We start from the raw sequence: 19962 nt of genomic DNA, 5'->3' as shown, positions 1-19962 counted from the left end.
ACATGGTACGTTCCCACTACTACCTATATTAATACTAATATACATTCCAAAGTACTCAGGACAGGAAGAATAGTTAGATGCACACAGAATTACTCATTAACTTCGCTTCATCCCTAAAACAATTTATGTCCAATAAATTACTCATTTATGGCAATTAAGCTCTCGTTAGTTCAGTTTTCATCAGTATGAAAAATAAATGGCGGGTTGATTAAATTGATTGAGTTGGGTGATATATTTTGTTGGATGCTGTAATTTTATATTTAAGGTGTCTATTGAAATTAACGAGCATTACTTGGATCGATATGAACTATGCCAAGACAAATGTTTATGGGATAAAAAAGATAGTATAAGAGAGAATGTAAGAGGATATATCCCTGGGATTCGCGTTGTCATCCACGAAAATAAACTGCAACTAAAGGAACTTCTGGTCTCTTGTTCTGCAGCCCAGCACAAGTGACTCCGGGTCCTGTGTCGTACTATATAATACTCTGGTGCTAGAGGTTGAGGATATGTCCTTGTTATCAGTCTACCAGACTCTTGTTGAGCTACTTTTGTATGTTTGGATTTCAGTTTTACAACGGATAAGAGTAAGTCTTCTCCCAGCATTGTTAAACCTGGAGTAATATGTTGCTCCCGGTTCAAAAAAACTATTTAAAAAAAATATACAACAAACCTTTTATGAAAAGCTACAAGTCAATTTTAATATATAGTGACATTATCTGGAAATAATCATAGAAACAATAATATGAAATAAAAATATTTTTTTTAGTTATAAAAATTTTTCTTCGCTCAATTTCCTACCAGAAGTTGCCAACTCACCATTATCTGTCTTTCTTTTTCATTAATAATTTTTTTTTCTCTCTTCGTTACTTCTCCTCCTCCTATTCCAACTCGTTGTCATCGTGCTTTATTTTTTCCCAAGAAGACAAATTGGCGCGGGTCATTACAGTCGCTGAAAAACGCGAATGAAGACAGATAAAAAAGTTGAGGACGATAGCGATAGCGTATCCAACAGTAGGATCCACCGAGGGGTAGAGTTTGTCGGACGGGTGAAACCTACAAGTAAAACTTGCTTTAACCACGAAGCTTTTTCGTAGAAACTAATACAAGCACTGCACTAGTATGTAGTATAGAAGAAACACAGGCGAGATTATGAAGGTAGAAGAACTCTTTACTCTATTCAACTCTACTCTCTCTCTCTCTCTTTATCTCTTTTTCTCTCATATCCTCATTCACTTTCTCAAAATTGCTTTTAAAAGATGAGTATCCGGCAAATTACACGCTTCCTTCGTGTTATGATGCAAGAAACTTTTATAAGGTTCAAGGTTATCACAAAAAAATACATTTATCAAGTTGTTTTCAACTGCGTTACCCCTTTCAGTTAAATGATTAATTATATATCTTTAAAAAATAACAGTTGCACCAAAACAATAACTCTATTGTATGTTTTCAGCACTTTAATTAATTAATCTGACATCTTAAAAAATTCACTAAAAATAATTGTACCCTAATTAATCCTACCAAACAATTAGCAACGTCATGTTCATAAAATTTATTATTGAGTAAAATTATCAATGGAAATATTTGAGTTTAAATTTTAAATGAAATATTAGCAGAGAAGCCAGGTCGTAGTTTGATAATCAGGAGAAACAACCAGTGCTATAAGATTGACATAAACCAAGTGAGCAGCAACAAAGAGAAAAGACTGTAGAGCATAAAGCGAAAGATAAGAAAATCTCGTAGAATAACACATACACCCGCTGAACGACATTTTAATTATAAGTTTTCCCGTAATCTCTTAATTGTGTTTTTGAAACACAACGCCTTATCTATAATTACATTACGCTTTAATATTTTCTTCAGTTTATGCGAAAGTCAAGTATCACGTGCAACTAATCCCTCTACTCTAACCCGGGACACGAATCACTAAATTTTATTTCATTTATAAATACTTTATTATAATTATTTTCGTAGAAATGAATATTAACCGTGAGAACATTATCAGTCACTTTATTAGCAGGAGAACGCTAAATTACGATACCTACCTACAGTTAGTAGGGTATTCATAACCATCCGAGAGAAATGTGTTGTGACAAATGACTGTAGTTTGTCTCAGAGAAATTCCGCACACAAACTCAGTTACATCCGGAAAATACTCAAACTACTGTGAATAATTCCTAAATGCATCCATCATACTCCAGTGCAGCGACATTTTGCTATACTGAATTTCTCCTCTTTTCACGTAACTCACAACTCAACTAACCAACCAAACCAAACTCCAACCACCCATCTAACTATATACTTTTTTTTATCTATAGATATAGCCATATATTCCATTTCCAAAGCCGCACTTTCGTTTTGTGTGAAAACGAAAAAGTTTAATATAAAGTACTGTCGTCACACTATAATACGCAACTATGTGTGTATGTGCGATCGACGTCGCAACAAAGTGGACTAGTGGTGTTTTTTTTTCTTTCATACATATCTGTTATACTATACTTGGTGATAGTCGCATAGTAAGATATAGTCCAGTGTAGTGAAAAACTTGAATATACACATATCAACTTTATACTACTGGGATAAATAAAGTATTACGAGTTTCCAGAAGTAAAAGTGCCCCAACATGCTTGGGTCAGACAACTTTAAAGTTTTTCTTATCGAATCCATGGACTTTTCCATAGTGCATTCCATTTTCTATGACAGTAAAAAATAATAACAAACAAAAAAAGAAATAAACGTATATGTATGTTTATGAAAGTTACGCTGGTTGATATCGATACACATGACAGAAAAGTGTGTGGATATGTGTACGTAAAAGATCAATTGAATAAATATATTCAGTTAGACTTGCACTCATGTGGGACGACAATGATAGACGATGATTTCGATATATCATCAATAGCCCAATGTGTGCACTGGCATCAGCAGTGAGACCCGAGCTAGTGCCAGCGTGCTCAAACGAGCACGAGTTTGCACACAGCTGCTCTAACTGTAAAATTCGCACGGATGACTAAATGCGTTTCGCGATTCGTCCCAAATATTCGACCAACATTTGGCTATATAGTTTCACGAGTATTGGTGTATATGGCCTACTCCCTTTCCGCGCTTACCCGTCTCCTGAAAATGATCCCACTAAACATGGGGCTATCGCGAGTTAAAAGGGTGCGCGGGTACGGATGAGTGCGTGAACTTATCGATCCACTCTAAAATACACGAGTAACTAGCAGACGTACTCGTGTTGTAAACACCGTACAATTGGAAATTGCTGATTTATAGTCTACGGCTTTTCCAAAATTACGCTCGTACATACATGCCGCATTACAACCAATCGAATGTTAATACTTACTGATTAAATATTCCCTTCCTGTGTGTATACACGCGGAAAACAGTACAATGATACTCATAAAACAGAACACCGTTAGTTATTCACCACTCTGTAAATAATAATAACAATAATAATAACCATAGTATAGCAGTAATAATAATAACTCCCGATAACGATAACTTTATATTAATTAATTGTTTTATTTAAATTTATTTTACATATTCAACCGATACGGGAGAGAATATAGAGTATCAAAAATTCATAAATTTCTTCCTGAATTAAATTGTTAGTTATTATTATTATTATTATTGTTATTATTATTCTCATGGTTGATTAATTAAAAAAAAGGTATTTTGTTTAAAATCATTAGACAATAACTTTTTTTATTGAAATTTTCCGCTGAAGTGGAGTTTAAATAAAAATGTAAAATCGAGGATTTTTAATCTTTGGATTTTCTTTTGAGCAAGCATAGTATTAAGGACACAGTGGGTTGAACAGCCGGATAAGAATCGGCAGTGGGCACGATATCAAAGTTATGACGAGAGGGTTACAGATTAAAAGGTATCCTAAAAACGACCGCACACTGTTACAATATATATGCCTATATCTATACAGTACATATAGATATGAGACTTGGGTTGCAGTAGGACTTGGAATGGAGCCAAGGAAGCCGCAATATTGTGGCAGTGGTAGGCACCAGGACGGGCATTGCTTCCATTCGGGTATTCGTGGAGGCATGGAAACAAGAAAACTTGAAATTCCTAGACGTCGATATCAACTTCACTACTACAGAGTACATGTACATATTTTTTTTCATGTATATATAGTCTTTAAGCACCAACACAAGTAATAAAATGGAAGACACATTTTTAAATTTTATACAAAGCCAGCAATACATGTGTTTTGTGCACTGCTTATGATCTGGTACTCCGTGAATGTCCTGTCTGCACAGCAGATTGTCTTGCACTTACTAAGCAGTTACTGTAACAAAAGTCCAGGCTGATTTACGGCCTCAGAGTGCACAAAGTTGCTGGTTTAGTTCTGGTGCCAAAGCTCCAGGGCATTGTTGTATCAGATTGCTTGCTGGCTGTTGTTTGAATCTTCAGATATGGATGGCCATCCGGTTGACCGTTTGCTCGAGAGAAGAAAAGATGCTCAAGCAAACAGGCGACCGTATCATTTCCGGTGTTTTGTGTCGATGAAACCCATTTTTAAAAATAGCAATAAAGTTTTTAAATAAATAAAAAATTATCAAAGCCAGGATGAGTAAAACACGAGAGAGAAAAAAAATATATATCATCTCGAAGTTATTTTATATAAATTATTGTAGATAATGTGCATAAAAAATGAGTCTCCTCTCAAGGAAAAATCGGGCAAGAAATAATCTTGGTTAAATATTTTTTATAGACGTCATTGTGTCCATGTTATCTTAACAAATGATTGATTGTATAATCAATTTAATAGTTTTCTTTAGAAATACTGAAGCAAGTAAATTCTGGCATGCTTGGCGTAAGACATTGCCGCTTGTAAACTTAGTCGCAAACTTTGCTGAGACGATTTCCTGTTTTACTATACGAAAGATACTATATGCACGACTAGTAGTACAGGAGAGACATGAGACGAGACGAGACGATACTGACAACGACAAGCAAGAACGTTTACTGAGGAACAAAGTTGTGTGGCTCCTATAGTTTTCAAATGACACAACGTTGTCTTGACTCAAGCCGTGTTGAGAATTATTGGTTAACAAAAGCCCTTGAGGTTATGAAACTTCCAATACTCCCGACTAGTACTTTGTTACTGAGTATGTGTGTCATAGCGGACGTTTTAGAGAGTAAGATTATTGTTTGAATAAGACCTATAATAATGCTAAAGATGAGAAACGCGTTAAATTTATGAAAGGAATAAAATGGTTGCTTGGAAGTAAATGACAAAGAGCTTATCTATTGTTCCGAGGTGGCTGTCTATTGAACGGAAACCCACCTTAACAGAGGATGATGCTGATAAAAATAAAATAATAATAATATTAAAAAAACAATAATCATAATAAGAACTTAAGTCTACGAGACGCTTGGTTTGATGCTTTTCTTCGAGGGTAACAATCGGGTTGATAACATTTTGTTTGAGAAAATCTATTGACCGAGAACCGCGTTCTTTTCAATCCTTTCAAATGATTGATATTTTCTTTTGTAGTAACGTTGGTTAAAAATAAAAATCCTTCGTCATATACCGAGACATTTTTCTACAAGTTGTCTGTTTTATTTATATTTATATTTTCTTTATTTTTTACTGCAACAGAAGTTATTTCTTTCACATACAAAAGAACCAGAATATTTTTGTTTTGTACATTGTCTCTTTGTATCAACTGTCGTGATACAAAGCAGAGATCAGCCTTTGTTAAAGGGAATAAAAATACTAAAGAGATAGTACTGCGTATCTTAATAGAGATAAAATGCTCAATGTATAGATTTGCTGAATAAAATGCCCAAGTTTTTCATCCGATGGCATCATCAAAGCGGCCGTACGATTTAACCGGTGACAAGTTACTATATCGTTTACTTTATACTGAAACACCAGGACTTAGCAAAAGATCAATGTCGTCTTGGTCCTTGGTCATGTCTCCGTAAGATGTTTTACCGTTACTAGTTTCTCTGTATACCAGAGCTCTAGCTATCTATTATATACATATATATAAAGCCGTTTTTCAGTTTCTGACTCGTTTCATCCATGCAGTTACTGTCCAAGCTTATTTGAAAGCTCGAACTAGTTTTTGCTGAATTACTGCTCATCGTCAATGGATCATACAAATACGCAACTCAAAGGTTTTATATCCAATTTCAGTTCTATCAACCTTTTTATCCGCTCGAAATACGAAAATGTCATCTTAATTATAAATAATGAATAAAAATAATATCATAAAATTTTTTAATCCAGGTACTTACCAAAGAATTTCATAGAAACCGTCATAAAAATTCTAAGCTCGATTCCATTTAATTTATGTTGCTTAAACTTTTTTTATAAAACTTGAAATTGAAATTGGTTAAAATGTTTTTGATGAAAATGGTATAAAATTGATATTGTAAAAAGTTTTTTGTACGTAATGAAAAAAAGATTACAACTGAATGACCTCGATTATTTAAAAGATAGGTCTTGAGATTCGAGCCGGTACTCGGAAGAAGTTCTGGAAGACAGGCGACTGATTCTCGATATCGATTCCGCCCTGTCGAGTGTGACGGATTTAAAGTTGTACGAAAACGGAATAGTATCTATAGAGGAGTTCGATCAGTTTCGTAAAATTGAAACCTTGCGAGATTGCGTTACCGTGAATTCAAGATGAATTTTATACTGCAATATAATAATAATAATAATAATGAAAAAATTTCATTTCATTTTTTAATACTCTAATGGATTTTTCACACAAATTTTTACCGTACTCGTAAAAGTTGATTACAAATTATACTTTTTAAAATTTAATTTAATTTTACAGCCGCCATATTGGACACCGGATTAATTTGTTCGGCAACTGACATTACATAACTTTTTACATAATATTAAAATAATTATGCGTGTTAACGAAATTACACTTTTGACAGATTTAAATTACGTGAAAAACTTTTTTTCATAGATTATAAATTTAATCCTACTTACATTAATTACTTTCAAAATCCATTTATAACAAGTTTTTATAGCATGGAACCCGTCTGTATAAATATTATCTTATTAAATAGATAGATAGAGCCGTTAAAATGTGTGATAATATCTAAGAAATATTCTCACGTGTCGGTCATATTTTCCAATCCCACTGGGATAGAAACCCACAAAAAAAGTTTACTGAATCCGTGAGCTGAAATACGGATCGAAAAGTCCTTATAACAAAGATTGAGATTAATATATTGATTGCGAAGAAAATATCAATAGCTAAAAGTTCATGTACTTTGTCTTAAATTGTTGACTGTTCATTACACCACTAAGAAGTTTAAGTCCAAGTATCGATTCTACGACGTTTAGCTTTAAATCGATAAAATTTATCTTCCTAATTTAATCTTCTAGCCACTTTCTATTAAGTCAATCATCTATCAAATTAGTCAAGATCTCACTCTCAATATTTAATCGATTGAATTATTTATTTTGAGGATAAACACGGATATTAGTAGAGTTACAAAGTTTCAAGCAAGTAGTTAACTGTTAAATTAGTCCGACATCCTAGCTCTCTTGTTTTGCACTCTATTGATCCTTTAAAATAAAAGATAATAAATTTATCGTAAGCAAATGTCTGGTTACTTTTAAAGTGGATTGATCTGTTGTCGAATGCATCGTTTACTCGATAAAACTACACCGGTCCAATTATTTTTTCGGTTGATTTATTTCAAAGCTCTTGACTAGACTGCGTAGTGCCATCTACCAAGTTGCTACTACATATCACTTAAATTTTTTAATTCTGTTAAAAAATAACTCACCCGATTTTTTATATAAATTAAATACTAAATAAATATTTTAATTCAATATTGATACGGATATTTCATTAAAAAATTTAAAAATAATAATAATACTGGGAATTGTTATCAATATTTATTGAAAACAATCAATTATGATTTTGTGCTCGTTAAAAAATATTTACACACCGCGAATGAAAATGTTTAGTTTTTAAATAAAATATCTAAAAAGTAATAAGATAAAACATTTATATACATTTATATTTTGTTTAAATAAACAAACCGTGATGATGAAGAGTTTCTGTGATCCATGAAAATTAAACTGTCAGTTAATAATTAAGTGCTGCACAAATATTAAATGATGATTAAATAATCAAATCACAATAAACACAAAATATAAAATATAAACAACAGTAACTTCCACTCAGCTTTTAAATAAATTTGTTTCCACAAAATAATCCGATACATTTGTATAATTATATGTTTTTTTCCGTCTCTTCTTCATACGTTTTATTTATCGACCCGTAAACAAATCCGTAATAATTAAATACAATTAAGCAAATATTATTTTTGTGCGTGTAATTATAAATCGCGTGGTTTTGTAGCCGTGAAATTTACGAAACAGCTGATTGCTAAGGGTTGCAAATTCGGAATAACCGAGTGCTGCCATCTTACGAGGGGATGATTAACTTGCGTGTTTTATTCAGATACAATCAATTTTTAAGGGAAAAAAAGTTATGAAATAAATGAAATTTAAATGCTTTTTAAGTTTGTAAATAATAACATTTATTTAATCAATTTTACATCGTGATAATTTGATGTTTCGAGTACATAATCACGTTTCACATATTTATATTTATATTTATAGTTTTATATTATTTTATTATGTATAATTTACTAATAAAAACGATTAGTAGATGTCAGTGATTTTAAATGTTTACATAGCAAGTGTCATTGGTTCGTCATGATATATATATTTATATATATATATATATAGTCGTTATTATTAATTCAAGCTTTTGTTATTGTTATTATTATTCATTCGTTTGTTTAATTATTATACATGACAAAATTATATAATGTCAATTTAAATTCAATTCCTTATTTCGCTTGTGGTTGATTATAAATTTACATAGAACATGTTATTGATGATAAATAATATTAATATTACTATTATTATTCAAAACAGTAAGATTTTTTTTTTGTTATATTCATTGAATTATAGGTAATATAGTAATCACAATAAGGCCTCAAATTTCGTTTGTTAAATGCACACATACATATAATCAAATATCTGTGCGTTATATAAATGTCCAGATGTGATATGACAATTAAAATTATCTTTGTTCATATTTTTTAATACCAAAAAAAAATTTAATTTCTTTTTTTTTCCTCGATACAATTCCACGAAAAGCGTAAATTGGCAATTGTGTTCGAGCAATAGTCATGTGTTGATTGGTTTTGTAACTAATCACAAAATAAATTACTGTGTATGTTTATGTGTGTGCGTGTGTGTCTGTATTGTGCATGTGTATGTGTAAGTGTGAGTGTGAGTGTGAGTATTTCATTTATTGCCATATTCTGGTACAGTAGCAATTTAATATTTACTTTTACTATATATTATTTTTAAACGCTTAAATAGCCGCATGCAATTTAGTCATTTACAGACTCGTATTTCCCGTACTAATGAGCGGCTAAACGGATCAATATGAATGAATAAATTAATTTCGATATAAAATAAAAATATAAATTGACAAGTCGTTAAATTGATTAGCAAATTTTTTTCTTCTGACTTTTTATTTCTCTTTTTTTTTTTTGCTTAATAAAAAAAAGTTAAGAAATAATATTTATAAGATCACTTGTAACTTGGCTCGCTTCTATTAGGTTAATTTTATAATTTTTTTTTATTGTTATTTATTAAGTATACGTATAGTGTAATATATATATATATTAATATTAAGCAATTTGATTTTTTAAGGCAACTGCACATTGTTCCCACTATGATCCATAGGGACAGTTTTATTTATGGTATATATAATGTATATTTAAATATATATATATATATATATAGAGATTTTTAAATATATTTTTTATAAGCTCATACATTGAAACAATAGCCAAATCCAACAGTACTCGAGAAATATTAAAAATATTTTTAAAAAACTCGAGCAATGTTGGAGTTGTGTTAAATATTTATTAAGGAGCTAAAAATAAAAGTTGAAATTACAAATGACTATTACAGTAACAAATTAGTGATAAAACTAATTGCAAATTAACATATCTTAATAAATTTTTTAAAACAAGAACAAAAAAAAAGTAATAGTGAAATTAAGTTTGATAAATATTTAAAATCATAGCGAGATAAATTTCGTATTATTAAATACGTCGTTATTTATTTATTGTTATTTTATTTTTCACACGTATTATATTCTCTATAAACTTAAATCCTCGTTTATCAATTTCCTCGTCATCAACACTCGTTATTTTATTTATTTTTTTTTTTTAAATATACTTTTTTTGATGGTGTTTTTATTTTATATTATTTTGCCGCGAATTTTTCATTCCGAGAGCTTCTGTTTGGCGCACTCGGGACAGATGATGTCGTCGCCGTCAGTTATGAATCCACGTCCGACTAGTGAGGTTTTGCATCCAGCGCAGATGAAGCAGTCATTGTGCCAATGCCTGTCCTCGAACGAGATAAAACGTGTGCCACCGATGCCTATAAATTTTAAATAAATATCTCAAGTTGATTAATGAAAATAAAATAACTATTTTTCATTTAAAAAATTCAACAAATAAATAAGAGAGAGGGGCAAAATAGGCTTAAATTTAAAAATCCTAAACTAGCCCGATAATACTCACTCATGTAATTACAGTACAACCTGATTATAAGTGACTCGCCCTTTATTCTTTTTCGCTTGACTCGAAATGGCAGCCCCACTCCAATTCCATTAACGAAGTTTTCCGGTTGTCGTGAAGGAGATTTCTGCAGTCTTTTTATAAGATAACCAAGTCTGTTAGTAGATAAATGACAAACGTCTAGTCTTATAAAAGGACTGCGGGCACAAACACAACCACGACGCTCACATATCCAGAAAACCGAGCGATCATCGAGTAAAAGACAGTAGGGGTAAGCCGTTTCTTAGAAATTTTTTTTCCTACAGCCCCTAACAGTTACTCATAACCAGGTTGTACTGTAAAATTTTTACAGTTCATGTATAAAAATTAATTTCACATCGACAAGATTTATTCAGATAACAGATTCTAAAATTGAGGGGTTTATTTTGCAATTAAAATAAAATATCAAGTAAAATCAATTAGAGTTTTTGAATTTTTTCAAGTCAACCCATTTTGCCCCCTCTAAATTTTTTTTATACGTATATTAATACCAAATAATTATTCGCGAACTAAAAATAGTAGAAGTGAAAAAAAAAAACAGTATTGAAATTTTTTTAAAGATGCCCACTTTGTCCCTCTTCTACATTTCAAAAATTAAAGAATCTAAACAATTGTAATTTTATTACTAACCAGTGATTGGTTTCGTGCAAGCTGTACACCTCTTGGCAAAAAGCTCGCCAAAACATTCAGCACAGTACGGCTTATCATCGCGTGAAGTAAATCGCTGGCCTGCCAGTGAATTGTTACAATGGCTGCAAGTGAAACAATCTCTGTGCCATGGTTCATTCTTGTATGTTACGCCACCGCTGGTGATAATCTACGTCAATAAAACAAATATATAAATACCATAAATAAATATGTGTATTAAATTACCATAAATTTGTCGGCAATAAACGAGACTTCGGTGTCCACATGTTTGTAAATTTAATAACCACCCAATTTACATAAACATTTACATTATCAAAAATATATATTTAAACAATTACCTTATTACACTTGACGCAACGAGTGGCAAATTTATCCTCGTAACAACCGGCACAGTAAATTTCCTGCTCGCGCGGAATGAAGCTCTTTGTACCAATGGGATTCTTGCATACGACGCAGCAAAAACATTTCTCGTGCCACTGTCGAGTCTTGTATTCCATCTTCTTGGTACCTAGCAAACATAGAAACAACAACAACACCCAAAGAGGTGTGTAAATAAACAGAATAACTTTGTATTTAATTAAAGATAAACGAGATAGTACAAATACATCTAGACTAGTGAGAGCAAATGTTCAACCCACAAGATGGGTCAAAAAGGGCTTGGTCTAATGAAAACATCTTGTAAATTTAAATAATTCATGTTTACGTATCTCTTCCTTTTGGCGTTATGTCTGGCTCTAAAATCAATTTGCAATATTATTTTACGCTATCTCTACACTATACAAAAAAAAACCGGAGTAAGCAGGTAGTGTAGGTGTTAAAATTTTCGGTGTTAAAATATCTTTTGGTGTAGAAAATTTTTACTTACTCGATTACTACAGTAAAAAGTGGTTTTATTAATTAATTAAATCAATAATAATTGACATGTTGGGTGTAAAATTTTGTAATTTTTTAAAAAATTACGTATAACATAAATAAGTATATTGCAAAGTTGAAATTCCCTCCTGATAATATCCATTAAATTTTTTTTTATAGTTCATGCATTTATTTTTTCGAATTTCTATACTTTGAATTTTTTTTGACACCAATTGAACACCGCAAATTACACTACCTATTTCATTTTAACACCGTGGTGTTAAATTGAGTCCATTTTTAACACCGTTCTTTTTACAATGTGTAATAACGATAACAAAATAAAATTTTTTTTTATTTTTATTTTTATGTAAATTTGAAAGTTAAGATAATTAATTGCTTATTTTAAAATTATAATAAATATTAAAAAGCAATTAAAATGTTAAGATTGTCACCTACGCATTATAATAAATACTTGTTTGTACATAGCACGTGCCTATTATGGAATGCGAACCATTAAAGATTTAAATTGGAATCAGAGAAACAGATGCATCAATAAGTGATACAATAAATCACAATTTTTTTTTCCATTTTTGATATCGAACAAGTGCATGAATCCGATTGACCTGAATTTTTGGAACGCTGATGTGAAAAATCTGTAAAGTCGTTTTACCGGTTCCATTAACAACATATTTGCCTTGTACTCAACCCATAAAAAATAAAAAAAAAACAAAAGCTTGAAAAAAAAAAAATCAATCATGTAAATTTATAAATAAAAGTCATAGAATTCACTTTTGTTTTATTTTTACCAACTAAATTGCACATTTGCTTTTAAAAGTCTGCCTCACATGAACAATAGGCGGGCAACTAAATTAGGTAATTTAATTTTTTTTTCGTTCTCTAAAGAATTGTGTGTCACCATCCCTTTTATTTTTTTTTTTTTTTAACGATGACACATCCAATTTTAGACTCATTCCCTGCATGGCTATTCATTTTTCAATTAACAGCAACGCGAGTACGGATTTAACTTCAATTTTATAAAAATTACCATTAAATTTATTTTATTTAAATTTATTAACCGTTTAAAGATATGATAAATGATATATTGATTAATTTATCACTTTTTTTTTTTTCCTCATATTTTTATATTTTTTTTTATCAATATTTTTAAATGGACTCTACATATCATGTTTATTTTTCCCTTTTTTTTAATTAGCGTCAATAATTAAATAAACAATAAATTTTTTAATTTCTACTCCAATCAACTGCCAAAATCAGTAGACGCGACAATCGATAAAAAAATTTTAATAATAATCGTGTTAAAAATGTTTTTTTTAGTTTTTTATCTAAAAAAAGAAATTTATCTCAAGCAATAAATTTTAACGAATTTTTTTACGTATTTATTTTCACTGATGATCTAACTCGGACGATTAGCCACAAGACGATACGATTAATGATATCACGTCCGAAAGTAAATTACACATGTTTATCTTTTACAAACTTGTTTACAGTTGATTAATTTTTCCGTACTTTTCTCATATATTACTTTAATGTTTTTTTATTTATCAGTACCAATTTAAATATTTTATGTATTTTTAAGTAATTTATTTAAATAATGCGGAAGTATTTACAATTATATTAATACTCATTAACAATTTAACTTATTATTTATTTTAAAAAATATTTATCGATGACTCAGTAGGACCGCAAAATGACGTCAGAATGTCCAGACCACCTCCGTATATGTATAAACTCAGATGGGCCTCAAGGCCGATTGTCGCAACTTGGTCACAAGTATATACCACGTTAAATGTTAACTGTCATTTTATTTCAGTATAAATTTTAGACTATTTTTCAAAATTATCAACCTTCTATTACTTAATTTTAAATTTTAATTTACATTCAAATAATTCTGACGAAATTTTTTTCTATAATGTTAATTACTTGAAGTATCCATCGAAAGTAATTAAAATAAATACTTCAATACTGAATTACAAAGCGTAAATAATTATCAAAAAATTTCTTCAATTATACTTATAGATTGTTTACATAATTGTTTACATTGTTCGGATATTAATTAACAAGAAATCCGATCCAAATTGGTCGGTACAGGAAAAGGTCAACCGTAGTCATGGTACAGATGTCAAGGCAAGCTTTCGATCGATCGCTAAGCCGTAATGAAAGTAAACATAAACGCAAAGAGTTTAAAAAATAAAGAAAACATCGTCACCGTAAGTAACTATCAATTAGTAAAGTGTGTCTTATTTACTTTGTACACAGAGCACAGCCAATCCACGCAGTCATAAATGCAACACATGATTTTGTACATAAAAAAAAATCACACTTGGTATACCCGATAAGGCTATACACCTCGGTACAGGCTCGTTGAAGAAATCGACCGGTTGCTATTGCATGACGTATTAATGCGCGCCTCGGCCCACATTACTATCAGTTACGACCTTTAATTATTTTCAATCACTTTTAAATTTAATAACATATATTTTTATTTAAATAATCGCTACATTTAAATATCATATTATTGTAAAAATTAAAAAAATTATTAAAACATGAGCCAATACCTGGTTCAGCTTTTTTCCAATCACCAATTCTGCAATCGCGTCCTAAACAACATCGAAATCTTGGATCGCCTTCGACAGGAATCATACTAAATATCGCGACATCTTCATCTTTTTCTTTAGCCCTTTTAATTCGGTCTTCATTTATTGTTTTTGTTGTGAAACGTAAATTTGTCGATAAACGTTCTCTCAATGCCTCTGTCGCCATTTTTACTTTTATATTTATACTTATCTTACCCGGTTTTTAAAAAATAAAGTACAACAACACTTGTTTAACGATACTAAATAAATCGAAAATTTATCCAGCAAAGTATACCAGCCGCAAGTAGAGTGATTACTATACGCGAAGTAAGCCGTGATCATCGATGTGCCGAGATACTTATTGAAAGAACCCGCGTTATCCCCACCCACAAACCATTTAAAACCTTTTCCTTCTCAAAGTCTCTTCCATCCTCGATTATCCTACTCTCTACCTCCTATTCTTTCTCACTCTCTCCTTTATTTCTCTACTCGTACCGTCATTTAAACCTCTCCCAGTCTTATCTACTCTTGAATTACCTTGATTTTACTCGACAACACACATACATTTAAACTTTTGTGATACTTTAATGCGCCACGCGGTCTAGCCAACATTTAATACCATTTCCTATTTTATAAAAACTAATATCCATATTCACACTAAGTACATACATATCATTATTACTGCGTCACTTATTAAAATTAACGTCTTAATTAAATCGAAAAATAAATTAATTATGGATGTAAAGAGTTAAAAAAAAAATATTATGAAACTAGTAATTGAATTCGGCGATAGAATATTAAAATAAATAATATAAAAAAAATAAAATCTGTGGTAAGCCCGCAAGCTTATAGGCCACTGCGGGTTTAATATTCTTGTCTTATTATCATTATGTAGAGTAAATTATTGAGCAGGCGCAATAATTCCGTAGTGGTTATAAAATACATACATTGTATAGATATATATAAAACACGTACACAAGGGGATTCTGCCGGTGAATAAGGCTTTCGTTATACAATTTATAATACTATTTACATTTTGTTTTATTCATGAATGAATCTTCATTTGTTCTATTATCAAGTACTATATCAACTATATACATAATATACTCGACAGTTGATACACTTTCTATGTATACATAGTTATATATTTACGTATAAACTACTCTTGTCTATTTACATAGTCAAAAGTATTCCTAGACTTTATTATATATATTTATTTAGTAAAAAAAAAAATTTTTTTTTAAATTAACTGCTTCGTTTAGTTTGGCTATGCTATGTCTCATGTCATCATACTATAAAATTTATAATTACAATTTAATCTTTTACTTAAGAGACTTAATAAGCTCGGGCATTTAAAAATAGTAAGACATTTGTATCGGATTTATTTATTAATTAAAAGACTTATTTTAAATCGGTATATTTAAGGACTAATTTAATGAAAAAATGTCACACTCGTATTGATGACTGAGAGGTTGAGACTGGTTGTGATAATTGTCAATGTCTAATCGCATAAGCCTTGACTCGTTTACCTTAATAAGATACGAATGTGAACGAGATAAAATAATAAGAAATAAAAAAAAAAAATTACAAGCACTCAGTGGATTGTTCGTATATTCATTAATCCAACGAAATTGAATTGAGAGGCTTCGCTACTGTGATAGCAATTAAATTGTTAAATTTAATCAATCATCGATCGTTAATATTCTCTGTCAGTTCACTATATGATCTTGAATTGTGATTTATTGCATATTGAAGTAGACTCTAAATTAATTCACATTAAATAACTGATTTTAATTAAATACTTTTATTAACATTGTGTCAAAAATTTTAATTAAAAAAAATTAATATTAATTTAATTTAAAGTTTTAAACTTGGAATATTATATCCCTCGTATTCAAATAATAAACTAAGGGTTACTAATAAATTAAGTATAATTAATAACATACCAGCGCGGAAGATCTCGCCGCATCCATCGCAACGGCTTGCGAACTGGGCATCGTAACAATTGCCACAATAAATCTTGTCGACCTTGCTTCCAAATTGTTTGTCCACCAAAGAGACCCTGCACTTGTTGCAGAGGAAACAAGCCTCGTGCCAGTGCTTGTCCTTGTACGAAAGATCCTGTGAAAATATTATTAAATTTGTTTCAAAATTATCATCGCTATATATGATATTTACATGACAGTGTCCAAAAAAACGGCAATCATTACATTGTCTCATATTACGTCCTAAGTTGTTTATCGCCTGGTTTTATAACATAACAAACAATATTTTGGCAAGTTAACTCGGTTTAGTGTCATTGGAAATTATTATTTTTGTTTAATAATTATTTGGCACGGTCCAAACGAAATTTACAAATTACACCGCTAAATGTATATTTATTTATATATCTATGTATGTGTAACGAACTATGGAGTATGAAAATGATGTTAGTCGGTCTATCGCGTCGGTGGGAGAAGACGAAAATAAGCAAGCGATAAGATATACTGTATGGTTACTACAGCAAAAGGCAACGATGTCTGCATCGGGTGTTTCTATTTCGAGGAGTGAGTAAGCCGACACCCGTGTCTCTTGCTGTTCCGTATAGTATCTTCGTTTATGTTTTTACATTACTACATTAGTTATACCGACATTATAATGTCGTCCATTGGCACCAAAATGCAATTATTACGTTGGCACCAAATAAGCTTAAGTACTACCCTACTCTTATTATTATTATTGTTATTACTGTTTTATTCGGGTCTTGCATTTTGCAGAATTGTACATGACAACAGGACTTGGTAAAAATTAGGTTTTGTTTTTTATGTATTATAATTTTTTATTTTTGGTCTCGGTCTTCGTACCTTTGAGTCGATACCGATGATCTTGTTGCACTCCTCGCAGCCGTTTGCAAATACGCTTTCGTAGCACTTGATGCAGTAGGGATGCTCGTCGCGCAGGACGTAACGCTGTCCGGTCAAGGACTCGTCGCACTGCCAACAACAGAAGTGACCGCTGTGCCAATCCTTGTTCATTGCCTTTGTGTACTCGCCACTGAAAATCAACTGCAACAAATAAATTTTTTTTATTAATAATTAGTTAATTACAGTTATCGGAGTCACTTAATTGGACTAATTGATTTTTTTAAATTTATCTGGCGATGAGATATTTTTAGAGTATGAAATTTGAGTTTTATAGTAATTTTTTTTTGGGTGTATTCATATTTTTTTGTCACACTGAGATATGTACCTTGTGTGAGTGCTGTTGTATGTGCTGGCTGAATAATATTTATATATACATATATATATTTAATAAATGTATATGACACATTTATATTTTAGCCCTTTAAAGGTAATAATTTTGGAGTTATCAAAAAAAAGTGTTACTAGAAATAATTTTATACATAAATTTTTTATATTTTTTTTTCTGTCATAATAGTATATAAATATGATCATTTTTTATATTTATCTTTGGCATGAATAAAAAAAATATATAGGTATTATAGATTTTCATCATAATTGATTGTGTTTTTGACATTTTGAGTGGAGAACCCTTGTCTGATAACGGCCTTTTTTTTGGTACCTCTTCATTCTAAGAAAATAAATAGACCCGTGTCATGGGGTGTCTTGGAACCCAGAGTTGTTATCACGTTTGTCAGGGAGACCTCGCAACCTCAGCAGTCAGCAAAGCCTCCCCTCTCGTAAGACACGTGAATCAACTCGTGATAAGATATAGAAAAAAAAAAAAAAAGTGAAAATGTAATTGAAAGGACGCGAATCTAGCGTTTTCAGCCAGCACATACTCTTCGATGGCGTGATGGTTGTTCTGAGTGCTGTCGACCTCGGTGATCGTGACCTCCGCGTTCTGGTCGTGGCTCTCCCTGCGCTTGGTCGTCTTCTTCACTTTGCGAACCTTTCGCTCCGTGGTCGTGTACACTACACTGTCTACATCCGCCATTCTCGCTCGATTGCAGTCTCGTAACGTTCAACAACAAATAAACGTACAAACGACAAACTCGTTTTTTTTTTTTTTATTTATCGCCGGACAATTTAAAGTTTGAAAATTAAAATCGATTCGTTAAATAACAGCAGTTAATTAAATAAATAAATAAGTTAATAAATAAATTAAAGCGGAGTGAATTTAGTAGAAAGTACCGCGTTGTTCCCTTGGAGGTTTGCGAACTGACTGAAATCTAGGAACAGAATGCGTTGGGCGTCATCCTCATATCGAGACGCTATTTTCAGCGTCCCGACGATTCCAGAGTCCGTCTCTTACCCCTTGTCCCAACTTGATCATGATCCCTTGCCTATGTATGCCCCTACTCTCTTTTTAAATGTTAATGTCTAACTCAGTCCCACCACCGTTATTTAACGTTCATCTTCTTGGTCGTCACCGTCATCCTCGTCTTCGTGGTCGTGCCGTTGGTTGTCAGTTAATACCGACCTCCTCATCCATCGTCTTGTCGCCTGCCGCTACCGGCGATGCATGTGTGCCGGGTGCAACTTTTCTCCGCGGACAGCTTACACACTACCGCACGTCCAATGATATTTTTCGCGGTATTCTCATCAACATACAGCTACTATCATTATTTCTTCTCTTTCCTTCTTATCTCTTTTATTTTTCATCTCCTTCACCGACTACTTATCTTTCTTCCTCTCAGTCTTTCTCTCTCTCTCCATCTTAAAAGCACTACTATACACAAGACGAAATTTATTTTAGTACCTGACGTTTACGCAAACTAAACTCAGATCAGGAAACACCACGAATTCCAGTCTGTATCACTTTAACTTAAACCGAGAATAAATTCTTATCGTTTTTAATGAAAATTAATTTAATTTATTTATTGTCTTCTTTATCAGAAGATTAATTTTTTTTTTTTTTTTGGAAATCAAATGTTTATAAATAATTATTAGCAGGTATATGGAATAAATGTCAAAAGTTTTTTATTAGCAGTATAAAAATTTTATGAGGAAAAAAATTTCAAAGTTGTATAAATTTTTTTAGTCATGACATAAAGTTAAAAAGAATAAAAAGAAAGTTAAGACAATGTTCACGACATTTTGATGTTGTGCCAAGCAGGTGGTTTTCAGACATCATGCCGGATTTTGACATTAACATCGCGAGATAGATACTCAAAAGGATTTTACAGAGTGGGGATTTAAAAAATTACATAAAAAGATGTGCGCAAGTAGGTCGGCATTTTCCACGCATCACCAATGTCTGGTACACCCAC

The 19962-nt window shown here is 31.4% G+C and overlaps 1 protein-coding gene across 10 annotated transcripts in view; it reads right to left on the bottom strand.

The window, feature by feature from the left end:
- Positions 1–8577: 8577 nt before the first annotated feature.
- Positions 8578–19962, bottom strand: part of LOC103573099 (four and a half LIM domains protein 2) — a 50540-nt gene continuing 39155 nt past the window's right edge. For 6 of the 10 annotated variants that reach the window (XM_008551981.3, XM_008551979.3, XM_008551974.3 and 3 more), the window contains 5 exons: positions 17594–17794; positions 16697–16871; positions 11643–11812; positions 11287–11473; positions 8578–10477 (listed from right to left, as the gene is read on the bottom strand). In XM_008551981.3, coding sequence (XP_008550203.1) covers positions 10317–10477; positions 11287–11473; positions 11643–11812; positions 16697–16871; positions 17594–17794 — 894 coding nt within the window. In that variant the 3' untranslated portion in view covers positions 8578–10316. Of the gene's footprint in view, positions 10478–11286; positions 11474–11642; positions 11813–14732; positions 16612–16696; positions 16872–17593; positions 17795–17978; positions 18075–18531; positions 18937–19962 lie in introns of those variants that run through there. The other 4 variants (XM_008551983.3, XM_008551984.3, XM_008551982.3 and 1 more) reach the window with 4 other exon arrangements.

This window comes from Microplitis demolitor, chromosome 8, assembly GCF_026212275.2.
Source record: "Microplitis demolitor isolate Queensland-Clemson2020A chromosome 8, iyMicDemo2.1a, whole genome shotgun sequence".
NCBI lineage: Eukaryota > Metazoa > Arthropoda > Insecta > Hymenoptera > Braconidae > Microplitis > Microplitis demolitor.
The sequence above is the reverse complement of the archived record's forward strand: the minus strand, read 5'-3'. Positions and strand labels throughout refer to the sequence as shown.